The sequence below is a fragment of the Phascolarctos cinereus genome, unplaced genomic scaffold, assembly GCF_003287225.1.
Source record: "Phascolarctos cinereus isolate Bilbo 61053 unplaced genomic scaffold, phaCin_HiC Scaffold_726;HRSCAF=1367, whole genome shotgun sequence".
NCBI classification, from domain to species: Eukaryota; Metazoa; Chordata; class Mammalia; order Diprotodontia; family Phascolarctidae; genus Phascolarctos; species Phascolarctos cinereus.
Window position 1 is genome coordinate 414,795,110 of NW_027556098.1, and position 23,050 is coordinate 414,818,159.

At 43.0% G+C, this 23,050-nt stretch overlaps 1 protein-coding gene across 1 annotated transcript; it reads left to right on the forward strand.

Annotated features, from left to right (window-relative positions):
- The first annotated feature begins 8,559 nt into the window (after nucleotides 1-8,559).
- Nucleotides 8,560-22,512, forward strand: LOC110219844 (sialic acid-binding Ig-like lectin 13). The gene is given in 11 exon segments (XM_021003550.2): nucleotides 8,560-8,878; nucleotides 9,009-9,377; nucleotides 9,513-9,797; nucleotides 9,928-9,975; nucleotides 10,076-10,339; nucleotides 10,447-10,586; nucleotides 10,589-10,643; nucleotides 10,646-10,729; nucleotides 15,825-15,930; nucleotides 17,419-17,521; nucleotides 18,181-22,512. Coding segments are annotated over 11 exon segments (1,692 nt in total). The 5' UTR covers nucleotides 8,560-8,838; the 3' UTR covers nucleotides 18,379-22,512.
- Nucleotides 22,513-23,050: the final 538 nt, after the last annotated feature.

The window sequence follows — 23,050 nt, forward strand, 5'->3', positions numbered from 1 at the left end:
TATGACTGCTGAAGCAGAACAAAAGCACCCACATACCCCATCATTTTCACTTTTCTCTACAACCCTCAAACAGTAAGAGCTCTGAGAATACACTTATTTCGTATCCCCCATTACCATGTAAACGATTCTTCAGCCTGCCATGATGCTTGTTTCTGTTGAATCATTTCAGTCATGTCTAACTCTTCGTGACCCTATTTGGGATTTTCTTGGCAAAGAGGCTGGCGTGGTTTGCCATGGCATGGTGCTGCATACTTCTAATACTTCTTCCTGGGAAAGGCTGAGACTGGTGAACACCTAGGAGCTAGGGGCGTTATGAGCTGCGATGTATTAAACTTATTGGTGGTCCAAACTTCATCTAGAATCAATATGATCAGCCCTAGTGATGAGAAAGAGAAATAGAACCAATCCTAGTCAGAAACTCATTATCTTCTCCCCAATCCAACCTTCTTCCAGTCTTCCCCATTATTGCCAAGCATTATCATACATAGGGGCAGCTGGGTGGTGCGGCTGATTGAGTGCCTGGCCTGGAGTCAAGAAGACTTCTCTTCCTGAGTTCAAATCCAGCCTCAGATACTTACTAGCTGTGGGACCCTGGGCAAGTCACTTCCCCCTGTTTACCTCAGTTTCCTCATCTGTAAAATGAGCTGGAGAAGGAAATGGCAAACCACTCTAGTATCTTTGCCAAGAAAACCCTAAATGGGGTCACAAAGAATCAGACACAACTAAAAAAATGACTAAACAACAACAAAAAAATTTTCATACATGCCTGTAATCCTAGCTCACCAGGAGGCTGAGGCTTGTGAATCTCTTGAACTTGGGAATTCTGAATAGTGATGGGCTATCCAGATCAGTGTCATGCGAGGATCATGAGTATGGAAGTGGGAGCCGCTGGGTGGTCTATGGAGGGGTAAACTGGACCAAGTCAGAAAAGGAATAGCTCAAAGCTCCCATACCAACCAGAAGCGAGACCATGTACTGGCAGCCTGGACAAGATGAGGAGACCTGGTCATTAAAACAACAACAGTGACACCTTTTCCTTTGGCACCTTGGATGGTCAAGGGCGCCACCCTCCTTCCAGTCAATCAGGCTCTCAACTTTGGTGCCTTTGTCAACACTCACTCCACATTTCTGATTAGTTGCTGAGTATTGTCATTTTACAACAGCATAACAATATGATAGCTAATTTATATAGCATAGTGCTTTACCAATACTATCTCATGTGGTCTTCACAATAACCATTGGAGGTAGGTACTCTTACTATCCCTGTTTTACAGATGTGAAAAGCGAAGCAAGCAAAGGTTAAATGACTTTTCCAAGGTCACACAGCACTTGAGATGGGATTTGAACTCAGGCCTTCATGATGCCAAAAGCAGGACTGTCTCCAATGTACTGCTTAACTTCCCACAGCCCCTCCTACACATGTCTACTGCTGTCCACTTCCACAGCCACCACCTTCGTCCAGGCTCTCATCACTACTGATATTGGCTATTTTAATAGTCTTCTAATGACTCAAGATACAGCCAGTGCTTCCCCACTCCAAACCACCCCCTACCCAATTTCTGACAGCATTTTCCTAAAGCAAAATCTGACCATGTCACCCTCCAACTCATCTAACTCCAGGGGCTTTCTATTAGTTCCAGGATCAAATAAAAAAAATTCTGTTTGGTGCTGAAAGCCTTTCCCAGCCTGGCCCCTTCCTCCCTTTCCAGCATTCTTCCCTCCTTCTACTCTATGATCCAGCCACCATGAGCATCTTGCTCTTCCTTGTACATGACATTTCATCTCTCAAATCCTCTGTCATGAACATGACAAATCCTCATGCCTAGAATGTGACATTCTCCCTCCTTATTTCTGCCTGCTAGATTCACCGGCTTCCTTCAAACATCTCTAATCCCACCTTCTGTTGTAAGAGGTCTTTCCTGCCCTGATTCTTACTCCCACCCTTCCACAGCTAGCACCTTCCCTCCAAGGTTTCCTTCCATGTGTACTGTACAATTATTAGCATGTGAAATCTGTCTCTGTTTGTCTCTGTCTGTCTGTCCATTTCTCCCTCATTCATTCATTCATTCATTCATTCATTCTCTCTCTCTCTCTCTCTCTCTCTCTTTCTCTCTCTCTCTCTCTCCCTCCCTCCCTTCCCTTCCTTTCTCTCCCTCTCTCCCTTCCTCTCCCTCCCTCCCTCCCTTCCTCTCTCTCTCTCTCTCTCTCTCTCTCCTCTCTCTCTCTCTCTCTCTCTCTCTCTCTCTCTCTCTCTCCCCCTCTCTTTCCCTCCCTCCCTCCTCCCCTTCTTTCTCTCTAAGTTGAACAGCCAATAATTATTTCTTCCTTCTGTAGCACCCCATATGGGTTACTTCCTAACTTGCTGTTCTGGTCCTCAGGGGAAAAGGAACTACTTACTGTAAGGTTAACCCTATGGGTAGCTATTCCTAACTACAGGCTTTCATCAGTGTGCTTCCCAGTGAAAATCAGCCAGAAAACTTTGATCAACATAATTTACTAAGTCTGTTTAGGAGAAAAGGTGGTTACCAAAAAAGACTCTCCCCATCTCCATCCCCTGGGAAGCACTCTCTCATGGATACACACCTTGCCCATGAGGAGAGTTAACATAAATGTAAAGCAATATGGTGTCAATGCAATATATAAAGAAGGATGGGTTCCCAAACAGGGCCTCTAGGTGGCACAGTGGATGGAGCGCTGGCCCTGGACTCTGGAGGACCTGAGTTTAAATCTGTTCTAAGACACTAGCTGTGGGACCCTGGGCAAGCCACTTCACCCTGTTTGCCTCAGTTTCCTCATCTGTAAAATGAGCTGGAGAAGGAAATGGGAAACCAGTATCTTTGCCAAGAAAATCCCAAATGAGGTCACAATGAATTGGATACCACTAATTGACTAAAGAGCAACACATGTGACCAAAACGACTCTCAATTCCCCTGCCTCCCAGGTCCAGAAGCACTTTCTTTCTGTGTAGAGTTTTCACGCATCTCTAATGGGGTGCAGTGGGTCAGGAGATCTTTCTTAAATCCATAGCCGGAACTCTTCTCTGCATGAAAGGACTTGCAATTTGAAGTTTATTCCTTGGGTGACGATCTTTCTCAATCCATATTTATCCTTAGCTATGCAGCTCTGCTCCTGGCATTGCCTGCTACAGGTCCCACAGATTGAATGTCATGGCCAATGGAGGAGGAGGAGAGAAAGTCCCACCCCACCCCCACACACTCAGAAACATGGACTGCTTGATCATATATAATCTCAAGGGGTATGACTGATTTAGCCAGTCACAAGATGATTCCAGTACAGTGTCTTTCCTTCAGCCTTTGACCTGGGTCCTATAATCCCCTGGAGAGGGAGATAGAGAGGGATGGGGGGTGGGGTGGGGAGAGAGAGAGATTCTCACATAATTATAGGGTTGTAGGAAAATCCTTAGCATACTTCTTGAGGATATTCTGATACATTTATTAATTGATTCTGGGACTATATCAACTAAGAGAAGAAAACTCCTACCTTTAAGCCGATAACTTTTGGGGCCTTCTAAGATGGTATTAATTGAAGTGAGAAGAGGAATGGTCTCCCTTACACTTCAAAAAAGAGAAGAACTGGCAGGGGGGATGGCTTTTCTAAACATTGTCCTCAACAAAAGAGGAACTATTCATGGAAACAGAATAATGGGAGCTGAGAGAAAGTTAAGTCCAACTTAGAGTCTGTGAGAGGGAGGGAAAGGCTGAGTGTTGGCCAACATTCACCATCCATTTGTGGAAAGCACATTTCCAAAGGTTCAAAGAAAGGAATCCATGGCCCCAAATCCTGCCAGAGAAGTCAGACCAGGAGGAGTGAGAAGCCCTCGAGAATGAAATTTGAAAATAGAAAGAGGAACAATTCCAAAGAGGAAGGGGAACAAAAGGGAAGTGGTTAAAAGAGAACAATGGGGTTGCAAAGGGAACTTATCCGCTAACTTAGTTGGTTCTTTTTTCTTATACGTTTTTGTTATTATATCACAGTCATTTCTGGACATACTTTCTTCACTTCTTCACTCTAATTCTTGCAGGCAGTTCAGTGGCACAATGGATATAGGGCTGAACCTACAATCAGGAAGACCTGAATTCAAATCCTGCCTTAGACTCTTTCTAGCTCTGTGATCCTGCACAAGTTACTTAATCTGTGTCTGCCTCAGTTTCCTCACCTATAAAATGGAGATAATGACACCTGCCTCCCAGGGTTGTTTGAGGGTCAAATGAGATAATACTAGTGAAGAACTTTGCAAAGCTTAAGGCACTATATAAATGCTAGCTATTATTATTATTACAAAAAAACTGACAGTGATAGTGCATTTAACATTCCTTTGCCATTCTCCATGGTCTTTTTAAGGTCACTGGTAGCAGCCTAGCAGGCAACTAGGTGGAGCAGTGAATAGAGAACTGGCTCTGGAGTCAGAAAGACTTGAGTCCAAATCTGGCCTCAGACACTTACTAGCTGTGACCCTGGGCAAGTCACTGCACTCTGTTTGCCTCAGTTTCTTCATCAGTAAAAATGAACTGGAGAAGGAAATGGCCAACTACTCCATTATCTCTGCCAAGAAAACCCCAGAAAGGGTCATGATGAATCCAACACGACTAATTGCCTAAACAAGAACGATGGTGTCAGCGCGACAACCCCACCCCCCAGTTATTTCAGTGCTGGCGATGATTCCTCAAAGCCCTGCAAGGAAAGACAACGAGGACAATAATGGTGACTGTAGCTAGCATTTGTACAGCACTTCAACCACTTCACAGTACTTTACATGCATGATCTCATTCTCTCTACTGCAGAAACCCTGGGGACTTGGTGCCACTCTTCTTTTTTTTTTTAACAGAGGAACAATAATAGCACCTAACTCACAGAGTTTTGTGGCAGATAAAATGAGATAATGAATGTAAGGGAAGGGAATATCAGAACTGGGAGAGATAAGTGTCCCAATTTTCACCAAGAAAGAAGGAAAGGAAGGAAGGAAGGAAGGAAGGAAGGAAGGAAGGAAGGAAGGAAGGAAGGAAGAAAGGAAGGAAGGAAGGAAGGAAGGAAGGAAGGAAGGAAGGAAGGAAGGAAGGAAGGAAGGAAGGAAGGAAGGAAGGAAGGAAGGAAGGAAGGAAGGAAGGAAGGAAGGAAGGAAGAATGGAATGGACTAGAATGTGCAAACTATAGCTCAAAGAGTTTGGCTTTAGTTTCTGGGAAAATTCTCCATCATACTATTAAAGGGATGATTAGTGAAGATTTAGAAAGGGTAATAGTGATAACAAAGAATCTTGTTTACTTTGCTTACTTAAGGACAAGATTGGCTGACCTGAGAAATATTTATGTTATTAGATTTTATCCTAGCCAAGACAGGAAAACAAAATACTTAAAGACTCAATTTTCAATGTAATTGTTGAGACCAACAAGCATAAAACAATACAATCTGAATCTTGCAAAAATCATAAGAACAACTTTAGCCCTGAAGAAGAGATATGAGAAGACACCTCTTTCCTGCTGCTTTGCAAAGATGAGTCTATAAGTGGGGAACACTGCATATAACATTTTTTTTTCTGATCTGTTGACCAATTTTTTCTTTCCTTCCTCTTTTTCATTTTGAAAAATGTTTTGTTGTCAAAGGGATGGCTCTGTGGAAGGAAGCAGATGTTGCAAATGTGGGTAGAGGAAAAATGGAGTTGTCCCCAAATGGAATGAGCCATGAGGAGAGTTCTCACTGGAGGGCTTCAGGCAAAGTCCAGAGGAACATTGGCCAAATCTGTAGTGGAGTCAAGGTGCCTGGTTGGCTGGGGACCAAATGGTCCCTGAGGTCCATTTGAGCTCTGATATTCTTCCTCTCTAATTCTCTTGGGCATTCTGTGCCTCCCTGTTACTGTAGAAACTCTCATTGGTCAATCTCATCAGATCAGAAGCTCTGAGATGGCAGAGGCTAGGTCTCTCCCTGAAGAAGCAACCTCCCTCTGGAGTGAGATAAAGCCAGTGAGATGTTATGGAAAGCGCCCCAGATCTTCAGAAAGATGGCCTATGTGGGTTCACCACACGTGACCTTGGACAAGTCCCTTCTCCTGTCTGCGCCTGTTTCCTTTTGCAAAACATCAGATCTCTGAGGTCCTTTCCTTCTCAGATTTTGGTTGTTGTTCAGCTGACCTGTCATGTTTGACTCCTAGTGACTGCTTCTATCCTCTATCTCCCAAAGTCTGTCCAACCTCATGTTCCTTGTTTCCATAACACTCTATCCATCTCATCCTCTCTCGTCCTCTTCTTCTTTTGTCTTCAATCTTTTCCAACATCAGGATCTTTTCCAATGAGTTCCATCTTCTCATTATGTGACCAATGTAGTTAAGCTTCAGCTTCAGTATTTAACCTTTCATGAATAGCCTGAATTAATTTCTTTATGTATTGACTGATTTGACTTCCTTGCTGTCCAAAGGACTCTCAAAAGTCCTCCAGCATCACCATTGACAAGTATCAATTTTTTTTTTTTAAATTTTTTATTAATTTATTTTGATTTATCAATAATCACTCCCATATGCTTTTGAGTTTAAAATTTTTCTCCCCCTTCCTCCCCACCACCCTCCCCAAGACAGAGCACAATCTGATATAGGCTATACATATACATTTCTATTAAACATATTTTCACATTAGTGATGTTGTAAGTAAAAATTAGAACCAATAGGAGGAACCACCAGAAAGAGGAAACAAAACTCAACAGAATAGAAAAAAAAATAGCAATTCACACAAATTGTGTGAATTCCACAGTTCATTCTTTGGATATGGATAGCATTTTCCATCATGAGGCCTTTGGAGATGTCTTAGATCCTTGTATTGCTGGGAAGGGTCAAGTTTCTCAATATTACTCATTGCACAACGTGGCCGTTATTGTGTACAACATTCTCTTGGTTCTGCTCACTTCATTCAGCAGCAGACCATACAAGTCTTTCCAGGTTTTTCTGAAGTCAGCTTGTTCATCATATCTTATAGCACAATAATATTCCATTACATTCATGTACCACAACTTGCTCAGTCATTCCCCAATTGATGGGCATCCTCTCAATTTCCAATTCTTTGCCACCACAGAAAGAGCTGCACAAGCACCAGTTCTGTAGAGCTCAGCTTTCCTCATAGTCCAACTCTCACAGCCATATATCACTACTGAAAAAACCACAGCTTTGACTCTATGGACCTTTGTCAGAGGGGTGATGTCTCTGCTTTTCATTATGCTGTCCAGATTTGCCATAGCTTTCCTTCCGAGGAGCAAGCATCTTTTAATTTCATGGCTGCAATCACCATCTGTAGTGATCTTTGAGCCCAGAATATAAAATCTGACACCACTTCCATTTCTTCTCCTTTTATTTGCCAGGACATGATGGGACCAGTTGTCAAAATCTTAGTTTTTTGCTGTTAAGCTTCAAGCCAGCTTTTACACTCTCCTCTTTAATTCCTCTTCACTTTCTGCCATCAGAGTGGTGTTGTCCACGTATCTGAGATTGTTCATGTTTCTCTTGGCAACCTTAATTCCAGCTTTGGATTCATCCAGCCTGGCATTTCTCATGATGTACTCTGCATCTAAGTTAAATAAATAAGGTCACGACGTACAGCTTTGCCAAGCTCCTTTTCCAATCTTAAACCAATCAATTGTTCCATGTTTGGTTCTAACTGTTGCTTCTTGGCCTTCACACAGGTTCCTCACAGGAGACAAGTAAGATGAAGTGGTCCTCCCATTTCTTTGAGGACTTGCCACATTTTATTGTGATCCACACAGTCAAAGGTTTCAGTATAGTCAAGGAGATAGAAGTAGAGGTTTTTCTGGAACTCCATTGCTTTCTCCATAATCCAGCGACTGTTGCCAATTTGGACTCTAGTTCCTCTGTGGCTTCAAAAATCAGCCTGCTCTCCTGGTAATTCTCGATTCACATATTGGTGAAGCCTAGCCTGCAGAATCTTAAGCATGACTTTGCTGGTGTGTGAAATGTGTGCATTTGTTCAGGAATTTGGACATTCCTTGATGTTACCTTTCTTTAGGATGGGGACGCAAACTGATCTTTTCCTATCCAGTGGCTACTGGTGAGTTTTCCAAATTTGCTGGCATATTGAGTACAGCACTTTAATGGCATTATGTTTTAAGATAGCTCAGCTGGAATTCCGTCCCCTCCACTAGCCTTACTGTTAACTATGCTTCCTAAGGCTCACTTGACTTCATTCTCCAGGACGTCTGGCTCTAGATCAGTAGCCACCCCATTGTGGTTATTGGTGATGTTAAGATCTTCCTTGTGTACTTCTTCTGTGCATTCTTACCACATCTTCTTATCTCTTCTGCTTCTGTTAAGGCCCTACCATTTTTGTCTTTATCATGCCTGCTTTTGCATGAAACTTTCCCTTGATATCTCTGCTTTTCTTGAAGAGATCTCTTATCTTTCTCATTCTCATCCTCAAATACACTTGCATTTTGTTCATGCTCATGCTAATGAACACTCTCAGGTCTCAGCAGCAGGGGCCAGATGGAGCTTCCTCACCAGTCTAGGCCAGCATTGCCTGGATCAGCAATTTACTTTTACTTCTTCCTCATTTGTCATCCTGGAGGCAGAATACCCTCAGCTTCCCCCACTGTGGCTACTTTGGTGAAGTCCCTCCCCTTGGATCTGGGTCTGTCAGAGTGGAGCCCCATGCACCAGTCTCCGAGAATTCCCCTCGCTGGATCCCAGAACTGTTAGGTTCCTTGTAGGCTGGGCTGCCTTAGACCTTTCCTTCTGAACAAGCCGACTGACGTTTTCACAGACTCTGGGGTTGGAGGAGGTCCCAGGTCGGAGCCTGGATCCTTCCTGTACCTTTGTCTCTTCAAGGATGCTGGTATGCCTGCTCCTGCTGCCTGTCATCTGGGGGCGTAAGTAGTGACAAGTGCTGGAATTGGGTGAGCAAGGTGGTTGAGGACTAGGTGGTGGTGGGAGGCGGGGGTGGGTGGAGGAGGGTGCCTCAGGGCCTGGAAAAGCCCCTAAGTTTCTCCCTGTCTATAGAGCATCTCCAAGAAGAGGCAGAATTCAAACTAAACGTCCTTGAAACAGTGACAGTTCAGCAGAACCTGTGTGTACAAGTTCCTTGTACCTTTTCCTACCTTGGGAAGGATGAAGTCAACAACCAGATCTTTCTCTTTTGGTACCTGAGGGAAAAAAACAATCTCACCCTAGTGGCCACCAATAAGCACCGTTTTAACATATCTGAAAGATTTCGAGACCGCTTCAGTGTTATCGGGAATCCCCAGAACCGAAACTGCACTCTGTCCATCAAGAATGCTCAGAAATTGGACACGGGGAAATACACACTCAAGATGGAGACAGGAAAATTAAAACCTGAGTTTAAAAATGAAGTGTCTGTCAATGTGTTGGGTAGGTGACGCAAGGCTTGGGGGTAGCTGGGGGTGCCCATGAAAGGAAGGACCGAGCTGGGGGAAGGTGAATACAGGGAAAGGACCCACTGATTCCATGCACCCGTGGGTAAGATTCACTTCTCTCCTCCTCCAGACTTGACAGTGAAACCAGTTATCAAAGTCCTAGAGACCCTGAAAGCTGGGGATGAAGGGACCCTGATCTGCACGATGCCAGGGGCCTGTGAGGGGGTGAATTCCCCCACCTTTCTCTGGACAGGGTCTGCCCTCTCCTCCCAGAGTCCTGGCACCAGGACCCATGCCTCTTCAAAGCTGTCTTTCACTCCAAAAGCCCAGGACCATGGCACCAAAATCACTTGTCAAGTAACCTTTAAGAAGCCCTATGTGACCTCAGAAAGGACTATGCATCTTCACGTCACCTGTAAGTCCTGGGGGCAGGAGCTGGGGCCCAGATGAGGGAAGATGGTACACAGAAGGCTTCTGTTTTCTCTCCAACATCTGAAGAGAAGTTCCAAGCTTAACAGCTGCTGAGTTACATGTTTCCATTACAGATCCTCCCAAAAGGCCAACCATTCAGGTTTACCAGGGAAATTGGCCAGGTAGGAAGCCAGGCACAGGTGTTGGGAGTCAGGGGAGGAGAAGAGGATGCAGGGGTTGCGGCATCTGTCATCACCTTGTCTGGGGCTGCTCTCTCCCCAGTTCTAAAGTTCCTGGAAAATGTGTCCTATCTGCCAGTGTTGGAGGGCAAGTCCCTGAATCTGAGCTGTGCTGCTGACAGTAACCCGGCTGTCTCTCTAAACTGGACCAAGGGGAAGCGAACTCTGACCTCCTCCCAACTTTCAGCTGCTGGGGTTGCAAACTTGCAACTTCACCAGGTGGGGCCACGCGACTCTGGAGAGTACACCTGCCAAACTCAGGCCCCACCGAAATCTAGGAAGGCCTCCCTGGTGCTCTCTGTGCAGTGTGAGTGAGAGAAACTGAGAATGGAGGTGGGGGTGGCATGGGAACTGGGAAAGTAAAGAGGGCAAGAGCATCCTGCAAGCTCACATGCTTTCCCTCATCCCCAACAGACCCCCCGAAGCTGCTCAGCTCTTCTTGCTCCTGGGGTGAGGAGGGCTTGCTCTGTGCCTGCTCTGTCCAGGGCGAGCCGGCCCCCTCTCTGCACTGGTGGCTGGGGGACAGCCCTTTGCAGGACAGCAGCGGCAATGACACCTCCAGGTTGTGTCCACTACCTCAGGGGTCTGGACCAACAGTAGCCTGAGTTTGAGGCAAAGCCAGATCCTGCCCTCAGCCTCCGCTGTGAGGGGAAGAACTGTCATGGGACGCACAGTGTCAGCATCCTGCTGGTTCCAGGTAAAGATCTTGGGGTGCCAGCAATAGGGCTGGCAGGCTGGATGCCTGGGTCCCCACACACCACCAAGACCTCATTTAGAGTGTCCTAATACATCTCTCTGCCCCAGTCTCTCTCCTCTCCAATCTACACAACTGACCAATGGATATCCCAAAAGCACAGGGCTGATCCTGTCACCACACGCTTAAGGAGCTTCAAGGGGATCACTTCACCTTAGGGACAAAGTGCAATTTTTTTCAGCTGGGCTTTTTATTTTGTGCTTAAAAGTTTTTTTTTTAAATTATGAACTTCATAAACACCTAAAAATAGCATTTCCGTGTAAATAGGAGAGGGCAAAAAAGAATAGTATATGAAACCACAAATCTTTGTTCCATACAGCTTGCTTGTTTAAAGAATATGAGAAGTTCAACACGTTGCTTTAAAAGCCTTCCTGCTTATCTCGCCATCTATTCCCGTACTTTTGTTCTCTTCCTGGCATCCTGAAAAAGGCTTCAATGACCCTCTTTTTCTTCTTCTTCTTTTTTTTGAGGGGAAGTTGGGGGACATTCTACCATCACTTGTCAAAAACAATAGTATGTATTAGTAAGTATGGTCTACGTATTCACCATGTCCACGTATTTTTGTCTCATTCCATATCTTGAGTTCTTTGCCTCTCTATAAGGGGAAGTACAATGGATAGAATGCTAGGAACCAGAAAGACCTGAGTTCAAATCAGCCTTAGACACTTACCAGCCATGTGACCCTGGGCAAATCACTTGCACTCTGTCTGCACCAGTTTCCTCAACTATAAAATGAGGACAATAAAAGCACCCATTTCCCAGAGTTGTTATGAAGCTAAAAATGAGGTAATGTTTGTAAAGCGCTTAGCACAGTGCCTGCATGTGCTAAGCACTATATAAATGCTCATTTCTTTCCTTCCTCTGGAACCCTGCTTGGTCACTGCGTTGGGTCAAAGTTCTTAAGTCTTTCAAAATTTTTTTTTTATACTGCTAGAAGTCAGTTAACAAACATTTAGTGCCTACTGAGTGCCAGGAACTGTGTTAAGCTCTATGGATGACATAGACAGGTAAAAGATGATCCCTGGCCTCAAGGAGCTCACAGTCTGATGCTATTGATACTGTATAGATTGTTCTCTGGCTTCTGCTCATTCACTCTGTATCTGTCCACACAAGTCTTCCAAGGATTCTCTAAAACCAAAATTTCCCTATTTCTTTTGGCACAATGGCAGTCCACATTCACATAGTATACCTCCTGGTCTGTGCAGGAGGTCTGAAGCACAACTCCCTCACTAACCTAGGCCAGACCTTCTTGAGTATTTACTTCTTCCTCCTCATTTCCCTCCCCAGAGTGAGAACATCCCCAGCTTCCTCAATGCAGCTGCTCTGTGGTGCTTATTCTTCTGGGTCTGGGTCTGCCAAAGCTGAGCCAGGTGCAGCAGTCACTAAAAACTTCCTTCCCTGGCTCCCAAGATTAAGTTCCTTACAGGCCCCTTCTTTCTTCATAAAGTGGCTTCCTTGGGCCCCTCTCTACCTGGACAGGCTGACTGATATACTCAAAGATACTGGGGCTTCAGGAAGCCCTGGGACAGAGCCTGGGTCTCTTCTCTAGCCTCAGAGATGCTGGTTTACCTGCTTCTACTAACCCTGTTGGCGACATAGAGGGAATGTAAGTGGTGGTAGATCAGCATTGGCTGGTAGATGGGGGCCTCAGGATCTGGGGGAGGCACCTAAAGTTCTCCCTCCCTACGGTTTTCCCAAGAGGAGGCAAGAATCAGTCTGGATGCCCCTGAATCAGTGACAACTGCAGGTCCAAGTTTCCTATACCTTCTCCTACACTTGTAGCGGAAAAAAAAAAAACTGCACCAACCAGATCCTTTTCTAGTAATGTCACTTCTATTGTTATGTAACCAATGTGTCCTTTCTTTGAGTTCACCCACATACCATATTAATTCTATTCTATAATTTGTTCAGCCACTACGTTTCCTCCTCCTCAGTTTCCAGTTCTTTGTTGGAATGCTAGAAAGCTGCTATGAATTTTTTTGTGCTTTTGTGAACTTTTCCTCTTTCTTTGATCTCTTTGCGGGGGATACAAGCCTAATAATATTATCACAGGGTCCAAAGTGTCCAGTTCTAAATTGCCTTCCAGAATAGTTGGTTAAAATCCATAGTTCTACCTATTGCATTATTAGTGCATTATTAGTATGTCTCTCTTCCCATAATCCTTTCAACAATGGTGATTTCTCTGTCAACTTTGCCAATTTGATGGATTTAGGGTTGACTCAGAGTTGTTTTGATTTGCAAATCTCTTAATATTAGTGATTTGCAACTTTAAAATGTGGCTGTTGATGATTGATTTCATTCATCCTTTGAGAACTACCTGTTCATATCCTTTGAACATTACCTATTACATATAATATACAAATATATGTATGTGTGTGTGTGTGTAACTGCATTAAGATTTTTGGGATATGCTGCACATTTACCTTTCTAGATTTTGCTTATTTGCATTAAAGTTTCTACCAAATTCTGATCTTCTCATCAGAAAAACCTCTATTCTATTAAATATTTTTTTTTCTCCTGTACTATTTTAATTTCTCTTTTACTTATCTGTTTTGGTTAATTATATCTAGTTTTTAAAGAGACACATTGAGATCTCCAACTACTACAATTTTGCTTTCTATTTCTCCCAGTAATCTGATTCACTTAGCTTTACAGGGTAAGTTATTCTTGCTTATTTGACTTTCCCATTTGCCCTTTAGGGTACTGTATACCAAGATCTGCTCTCATTTAAAGTAGAAGCTGCCAAAGCCTGTGTGATTTTCACTGTAGTTTTTTTAGCATGACATTCTTGGGAGTTTTCTTCTTGGAGTTTCTTTCAAGAGGTGGTGGGTGGATTCATTTTATTTTCACTGTATTTTCTAGTTCTAATGGATCTGGGAAGTTTTGATTTATGATTTGTTGAAATATAGTAGGGGCAGCTAGGTGGCACAGTGGATAGAGCTCTGGCCTTGGAGTCAGGATGACCTGAGTTCAAAGCCAGCCTTATATAGTATATAAGTTTCTTGGGGGGTGGTGGTCATGTTTTTAGGGAACCTCATTTTTCATAAATGAACTCTCCTTGACCTGTTTTCCAGGTCAGTTGTTTTTATAATATTTTTGTCTCTTACCTCTCTTCTACTTTTCAATCTTTTTTTGTTTCTTTTCTGATATTTCTTATTATTTCATGGAATTATTTTGTTCTATTCTAGTTTTTAGCAAATCCACTTTGTGAGGAGTGTATATAGTTTTCTGTTCTCTTTCCATTGCTTTCCTCTTGAGCTCTTATTTCATTTTAAAAATCTCTTGATTCATTTTTTTTTGTTTTGTTTTGTTTTTTGTCTAGGTAATGGGGTTAAGTGACTTGCCCAGGATCACATAGCTAGTGTCAAGTGTCTGAGGCCAGATTTGAACTCAGATCCTCCTGACTCCAAGGCTAGTGCTTAATCCACTGTGCCACCTAGCTGCCCCTACTTGATTCATTTTTTACAGAGATTCCTGTAGACCTCATGGACAATCCAGTTTTCTTCTTTGGGTCTATGCTTGTAGTTGTTATGGAATTATTCTCCTCTTTTAAATTGGATTTTTGTGTGTACCTGAGTCCATACTTTTTTAAATCACGGTCAGTGTCTTCTGCTTATTCATAGCTCCAACCTTGGTTTCTGAATTGAGGCTTTATGCCTGGGCCAGTCTCTGTTCCCTGGTAAAATTTTGGCTGAGGTAATTGACATACTGTGGTCTTGACCAGGTTCACTTGTATTCCTGCACTGACCTCCACCTCCTAGGGTGTCTCTTCACTCATTGATCTTTGAGATTCATAGAGCTATATCTTCAGGGCCTTTGACCTCCAATGTTCTTAGATCTGGGGTATCCTAAGTCTGAATATTTCCATCAAGGACTGATGTCTACCACCTTGACTGCTTCCAAAGTCACAGGAATGTGTACTTCTAACCATTCTGGGATTTTTTTTATTCCAAAGCTTCTACTCTTGCTGTCTCTGGAGAGAGAGTGAAGCAAGTTTGAAATGTCCTTGACTAGTGTCTGAGATGCCCTGAGGCTTTAATTTTGTTCACCTATGCTGGCCTAGCTCTTCTGTCAGGTTCCCTTTCCTGTTGGCCATGGACTTCTGGCTTATTTTTTATGCAGTTCTAGGCTGGATGAAGTCATTTTTGTTTTTGGTGGTTTCTCTTTGGACTTCTTGGTCATTATTTGGTCGGTGCAATTTTTAGATTGTTGTTGGGGTAGGTTGCAATAGCCTCAAAGTAGGCAGTCATATATTTTTAATTACATTTTTTTAAATGAAAATTCACCTTCTCTCTCTCTTCTATCTCCTCCTGCCATTGAAAGAGAAAGAAAAGTAAAACTCCTGTTATGGACATATATAGTCTAGCAAAACAAATTCCTTCATTGGCTATATTTAAGGGGGGAAATGTCTCAGTCTGTTCTGTGAGATAATCACCCCTCTGTCAGAAAGTGGGCAGCATAACTCATTATGAGTTTTCTGGAATCATGTCTGGTCATTACATTGAACAGATTTTTAAATTCTTTCCAAGTTGTTTGTCATCTTAGTCTGCTGTTTGGCTTTGACAACTCCTCACAATCGGACTCCAGTCTTCCTTTCCAGGCTTATTGCATCTCACTCCTCTTCCCAAACCCTATACCCTGTTCAAATTGCCCTACTTGCTAACACACCACATCCCATCTCCCATCTCCATGCCTTTGGCCAGACTGTCCACCATTTTGAGAATGCACTTCCTTCCCCATCTCTGCCTTTAAAAAGCTCAGCTCAGGTATTACCTCTTACATGAGGCCTTTCCTATCTCTGCTTCCCCACCTCCTTAGCCCGCTAATAATTCTTTCCATCATCTCCCCCACAAAAGGAAAAAAAAATCTTGTCTTTACTTTGCAGATATTTTGTATCTATTTATACGTGAACATGTTGCTTCAACTGATAGAATGCTAGTTTGTTGAAGGCAGGATCTATGCCTAGAACAGTGCCTAAAAAGTGTCAAATAAATGTCTCTTGGTTGATTAATTCACCCCCATCCCCTTCTGTGTTCAGACAAAACCACTCAAGGCACTGAAATGAACAAGAAATCACTGATCATGGGAGCTGCCTACGGGGCTGCCGTCACTGGCCTCTTGGCTCTTGGCCTCCTTATCATTGTGTGAGTGTTGGGGCCGGCAAGGGACGGGAGTGTTGGATGCAGTTTGTAACCCCAAGGTCCACATCTCAAGAGGTTGTCAAGAGTTTTCTGGAATGAGTTATACACTTCTGGAAGACTATGACCATGGGTTTCTGCCCCCAAGAAAGGTTCTGTGACTGATGTGACTTCACTGGCTAATCCAGAGTTTAAAGTAGGTATTCTTAACTTTTTTTGTGTGTCATGGATCCCTTTGGCAGTCTGGTGAAGACACTTCTCAGAATAATGTTTCTAAATACATAAAATACTTAGAATTACAAAGGAAAACAATTGTATTTTAAATAAAGATATCATTTTTCCCATATAAGTTTATAGACTCCTGAAATCTATCCAAGTTAAGAACTCCCAGTCTAAAGAATAAATGATAATAAGATCATTTTACATGTTGGAAATGTTTTCCAAGGCCAAATATTGTCCCCCTCCCCCTCAATGGGAGTGTCCATCAATCAGGAGCTTTGAGCCTTTGAGACTGGTAACACTAAGGGTTAAACATCAAAATGAATAACAACCAATGTAAAGTTCTGCATAGGTCAAAAAATCAGTTCTAGCAGTCTAGCATGAGGGAGGTGAAACAAGGCAGCAATCTGTGTTGGAAAAAAACTCATGAGATTTTTTAGGGGGTTTTAAGCTCATTGAGTTAAGAGTGTGACATGGCTATCAAAAAAGCTGAAGGGACTTTTGACTGCATAAACAGAAGCATGATCCAGAATGAAACAAGTCACAGTCCCTTTGCCTTCAGTCCTAGTCATCCCATGGCTGGAGTATTCTATTCTGTTTTGATTGCCACATTTTAAGAGAGAAAATGACAAGCTAGAGCCTGTCCAGAAGAGGATGGTCAGGATGAGGATGGACCTAGAAACCAGGAATACAGAAGGAAATGAGGCTGCTGAGCCTGAAGAATAAATAAAAGACACAGGGAGTCTATATTAGCTGTCCTCAAACACCTAAAGCGCATAAAATAGGGGAAAGGAATTAGATTCATTCTCTTTGTACCCTAAACCAAAGAACAGAGAGGCTGATTTCAGCTTCACATCACAAGCAATTTCCTCACTATCAGAGATGTCTAAAAGTAGAATGAGTTGCCTTGTATGGTAGTGAGTTCTCCATTGCTGGAGATCTTCAAATAGAGGCTGAATGGTCTTTTCTTGGGCATATGGTAGAATGGGTTTTGGTTTAGCTATGAGTTGCACTAGATCAACTTTAAGGTCCATTCCAACTCTCAAATTCCATGATTCTCAGTCCACTTTGACTTTCAGAGGGTGGTATTTTCAGAATCTTTTAAAAGCTCCTACCTTTTACTAATTTTCTGGCTACTTCCCCACAGTCTTTTCTCCTAGCGAGTATTGTTGTCTTCATACCAGCCATTCCAGGGGTCTCAAAGGGGTGGATGAAGGGATGAGGGGCATAGAGAATAAGCCCTAATCTCTGGTCACTATGCATTCATCTAATCAGGGTGAAGACTCTTAAGAGGAAATCACCAGAGGTGAGGACTAAAACATCTGAGACTGAAGTCAATGAAGATAACAGGCACCTTCCCTCAGAGGCCATCCCCCTTGTGAGTAACTTGGGCATAACCATTTCCATTTCTGCTTATCCATTATCTGTCTTTATTACTGTTGTTATTATTCTGCACTCTGTGAGTTTGTTTTATTTTATCTTAGTGACTAGTCAAAGTCTTCGGTGTGGGAAAAATATCTAACATGTGATGTGAAAATCTAAAGAAGAAAAGGGTTGCCCACATCAGCATCAGGACAACTGGGGAATTGGAATCCTCCTGGAGGTCATAGAAGGAATGGTGTCAGAGGAAGAGCAATAGGGGCTGTCCCTCTCAATCCCCCTTCCCTACCCCTAAATCTGGAGTGTGCCCTGTTAAAGGCAGATAAAACCATCAAACACCTAGTTGACAGTTAAGATAGAAGAGCTGGACCTCTCTTGCCAGGGGTTATGGAGTTACCAATGTGGAAGGGTTCAAGGGCCAGGGAGAACAGGAGCCACTCCTCAATAACTCTGAATGTGGCCTGTGAAGGAAGATGAAAAATCTTAAAGAGTAAGAGAGGTGGTCCCATCTAGCAGGAGGGAAGAAAGAGGCCAGCCAATGACCTTTCAAGAACTGAAAATGTCTTCCAGTCTTTCTTTCCCCAACTGTTCTTATCCAACCACCCTCTTGCCCAAGGACCCTATGGGCCACTCTGACACCATTTCCTCTCCTCACAGACTCCAGATGGGATACTGAGGTTGAAAAGTTCCCTGAGGCCCCCACCCCCTGACACATCATGCCCCACCTCTAAGGAGGGACCCGAGCTGCATTATGCCTGCCTCAGCTTCCAGAAGCTGAGCCCCGAAAGTCCCCAGGAGTCTGCATATACTGGCACTGAGTATGCTGAGATCAAGTTTCAAAAATAGCCTTTGTGAGGAAGAGAATGGAAGAGGAGCAAGATGCATGGTGGTGTTGTTACTGAAAGAAGAAGTCAAATGTGGTATGAACAGAACCCTACTATCACTGGGTCATGATGTTATTTTTTGTAAATAGAAGACAGGGTATCATAATAAAGACTGTCAGAGTTGGGAGGGCCCTTAGAACAGGGAATGTCAAGTATGGGAACAGTATGGGCCCTTAGAACAGGCAATATCAGAGATGGAGAGGAGCTTAGATCAAGGAATGTCAGAAATGAGAAGGGACCTAGAATACTCTATGTCAGAGCTAGAAGGGCCTTTGGAACCCATAATGTCAGGGATAGAAGGGCCCTTAGAACACAGAATTTCAGAACTGGGAGGCCACTTAAAACACAGAATTTCAGAGTTGGGAGAGAAGGCAGATAAAGAATGTCAGGGAGGGACCTTAGAAGACAGATGTCATGTCAGAGCTTACAGAACTTAGAACATAGAATGTCAGGGATAGATCAAGAGGGACCTTAGAACTCAGATTTCCAGGACAAGTAGAAACCTTAAAACAGAGATTGTTGGACCTAGAAAAGAATGTGAAGACCACTTAGGCCAAGTTGTTGTCAGACTAGAAGACATGTTCTCTCCCTAGCTAGCTGTATACCTTGAGGAAATCTACTACCCTTCTCTAGGCCTCAGTTTTCCCATCTTTAAGAAGCAGTCAGTCCAGGTAACTTTTATGGCTCCTTCCAGCTCTGAAATTCCATGTTCTTTGTTTTGGGGGGACTTTTGGTGGAGGAGTTTCCAAGGCAGATGCAATTAGAAAAAACAACCTTCCATTGAAATGCGCAAATATTTTCATCCATAAAGAATGCATGAAAAAATTATCAGAATGAAGCAAAAACAGCCTTTTAACTGATTGTGTGTGTCCACAGACTTAGTGAACAATTGTTCTTTCCCCAACAAAAGCTGGGCATGTTGATTTTTATTCTGTAGTGACCCAATGGGGCTGCTTGGTTCTGTGACCCCCTGAAATTCCTATGAGTCCTTGATGTGATGTAGTGCCTCCCTGCTCTGCCACTCAATTCAATTACATTCAATTCAATTCAACAAATATTAAGTGCCGGTCGCTTCAAGGAGTGTATACGGTACTGGGTGGATAGAACATGTTTACAGATAAGTTTGTAAAAATACATTCAAATTATACAAAGTATTGTATCATCACCTCATAGGTTTAAAGAAGGAAGTAACCTCAAAGTCTACTTAGTTTTACAGATGGGGAAACTGAGTTCAAGAGAGGTTAAAGGTCACAAGAAAGGAAATATAAGTTCCATTTTAGAGATTTTGATAACCAACAAGCAATTGTTAAGCTTGTTAAATTGTTAAGTTACTATATTCCAAGAATAGTGCTGGGCTTTAAGGTATCTCCCAAGGCTCTGTCCTGGGTCTTCTTCTCCCTCCATGTTATTAAACTTGGGGATCTCATTGACCCCTATGGATTCAATTATCATCAATAAATAGATGATTATCATCAGATCTACTTATCTAGCCCTAACCTTTCTCCTGACTTATTCTTGAATCTCCAGCCACCAGTTGGACATCTTCTATAGACATCTTAAACTCAGTATGTCCAAAACTGAACTCATTATCTTTCCCCCAAAACTATTCCTTCTTCTAAGCTTCCTTGTTACTGAGGGTGAAGGCACCACCATCTTCACAGTCACCAGGGCTTATAACCTAGGTGCTGCCCTCAGCTTTTCACTTTCTCTTTCACCGTCCAATATCCAATCTATTGCCAAGTTTTGTAGATTCTACCTTTGTAACATCTCTTGTTTTTGGCCCGTTCTTTCCCCTAACACCGTCACCACATAGCTTTGGGCCGTCATTGACTTAGCTCCTAACATGTAATAGTCACTTAAAAATTCTTGTCTACTTGTGGATACAAATACAAAATGAGAGAGTCCCTATCTTAAAACAAAAAAACAAAAACCAAACACATTCTAAGGATACAGCAAGTTATGGATAATTAAGTACAGATGTAGCCCATGTAATTTCTGAGGATCCTCATCCTAACTCCCATTCTCATGGACAAGTTGGGTCTCCAGAATTTGGCTGGCTACATCACCCACACAAACCTTTAGTGGCCCCTGAAGTAACAGGTGTGATTTTGTAATACCTAGGACTCGAGCCCCCACTGGTGTGCTTCCCCTATAAATTATCAATTGAAAACCATTCAATCAGCCAACCTTAAGTAGTTTTTTTTTTAAAGAAAAGAGTATTTATAAAGAGAATACAGTAAGAGCAATTGGTACAAACCATCCCTCCAAATATTTGGAAAGCTCACTTTCACAAGTACATATAGAATCCAAGGGAAAGCGGGCTCAAGCCCAGAGAGTACATGTAACAAAGGGATAATTCATGGCTTTTGGTTGCTAGTTTTCTTCTATTTTCTTCCATTTGTGGGATGTTGAGGTAGTTTCCCTTAAGCATGGTGAATCTTTGTTCAGTCCGTCCTTGGCTTCTGATGCAGATACCACTGTCTGCCAGTCCAGATGGGAAGTGCAACATCCTCTAAATTGGAAGGTCCTTCCCCAGTCAAAGGGACTCTAGGAGAAGACCTGGCCAAGGCTAGAGTTAATATTTCTCCATCCCCCTTAGGTGCCTTCTCTTCAGGGAGGTGCTGAGAAGCAACATGTTTTGATTTCTCAAATTCTCTTTTCCATCCAACTCAATGCTTTTATACAGAATGTAAGGAAATCCCCCTACCAAGTTGGAACACACTTCTTGCTTGGTATCATTTCACTTCATCAAATGACTTCCAAAGATTTCTGAACTTAATTTTTTGGCCTATGAATGATGGATTGATATATATATATATTCTGACTTCGTTAAGGTATCTGGGTTAAGAAGGTAGAGGGGTGATTTCTTATGCTAGATATATACAAGATGAAAACACAGACTTGGGAGACACTTAGTAACTGGGGAGATTAGATTAGAAAGGCCTCCTGAAGGCTTCTTATGCTTAGGCTTACCCTTGAAGGGAGTTATGAATTACAAGGGATAGAGGTGAATTGGGAGCATCCTGGGAATGGACCCAAGTTGTACAAAGGCAAACAGCAGGAGATGGAATGTTGTTTAAGGGGAACAGAAACAGCATAGTTTGGCTGGAGTGTAGATTGTGTGATGGGTAATAATGCTTAATCAGCCTTGAACTAAGGTGGTGATTGCATCATAAGTGTGAAGGGAACATGTCCGAGAGATGCTGAAGACATGGAATGGACAAGACTTGTATGAGAGACAGTAGAGTCAAAGACGACTCCTAGGCTGGAAGGATGATAAAGTCCTCAATGGAAATCAGGAAGTTAGGAAGTGGGAAGTTTGGAGAATGACATCATGAGTTGTTTTGGACGTGCTAAATTTGAGGTGCTCAAGGGGCATCCAGTGGAGATATAGAGAAGGCAATTGGAGATTCTAGTCAGAATAAAAGGACTGGGAATCATCTGCTTAACAATTGAATGCATGGTACTTGATGGGGTCACTAAGAAACTGACTATAAAGAGAGAAGAGGAACTAAGATCAGAGCCCAGGCACACCCACACTTAGGGGCCCAAATGCTGAACCTACAAAGAAGAAGCAATGTTATGACAGATGGAAACAAAACGAAGCGAGGACATTGTTTAAAAAAAAAAACCCAGAGAAGAGAGAATGTCCAGAAGGAGGGGGTGGTCAATAGTGTGGAGAGAATAAAAAATGGGGATTGACAAGACTTCAATGGATTTACCATTGTAGCCCCTTTTTAGCAAGAGACCAGTTGAGAAGTGTAGTTCTTCCATTGTAAGAATGGACTGCAGTCAGACGCCCCATGGCCCGGGTGAAACTGGGGTGCAGATGAGCAGACCAAGAACGAGTGCTGCTCCCCCGAAATGACGATAAGCGTGAGCTCTGTATAGTTCACTGAAACCGGCTAGGAATGATCAGCCTGAACAGCATTTGCTGCCAGATGCGGGTCTAGTGACTTTACCCTCTCTCTCTATTGTCCTTCTCTGCTCTACTGCTGTCTCAAGAGTTGGGATCACTTCCCTTTAGGAGTTTCCTCCTCTCTTTAAATGTGGCCTGTACTTTCATAACACATTTTGCCTCTAAATAAAAATAAGTTGATTTTGATTGCTTTCTAAGTGAGTGTTTTTCATAACTGAATGGAAAGACTCTTGGACTAATAGTCAAATCAGCAGGCATTTATGAAACCTTTGATATGTGCCAAATGGGGAAGTTTGGTGGTACAGTGGATAGAGTACCGGGCCTAGAATCAGGAAAATCTGAGTTCAAATCCAGCTCCAGACACTGGCTGTGGGACCCTGGGCAAGTCACTTAACCCTCTATTTGCCTCAGTTTCTGATCTGTAAAATGGGAACACACTGGAGGAGGAAATAGCAAACCACTCCAGCATCTTTGCTAAGAAAATCCCATGAACAAAGAGTTGGACATGACTGAACAATGTGCTAGATACTATGATACATGCTGGGTATAGAAAGAAAGGCAAGAACCATTTCTGTCATCAAGGAACTCACATTTTAGTGAGGATAAAACATACAAAAAAACCCCTACATACCATATCCTCATCTATATATGATTGTTCAATTGTTCAGTTGTTTTACTCATGTCCAACTTGTTGTGACCCCCATTTGGGTTTTCTTGGTAGAGA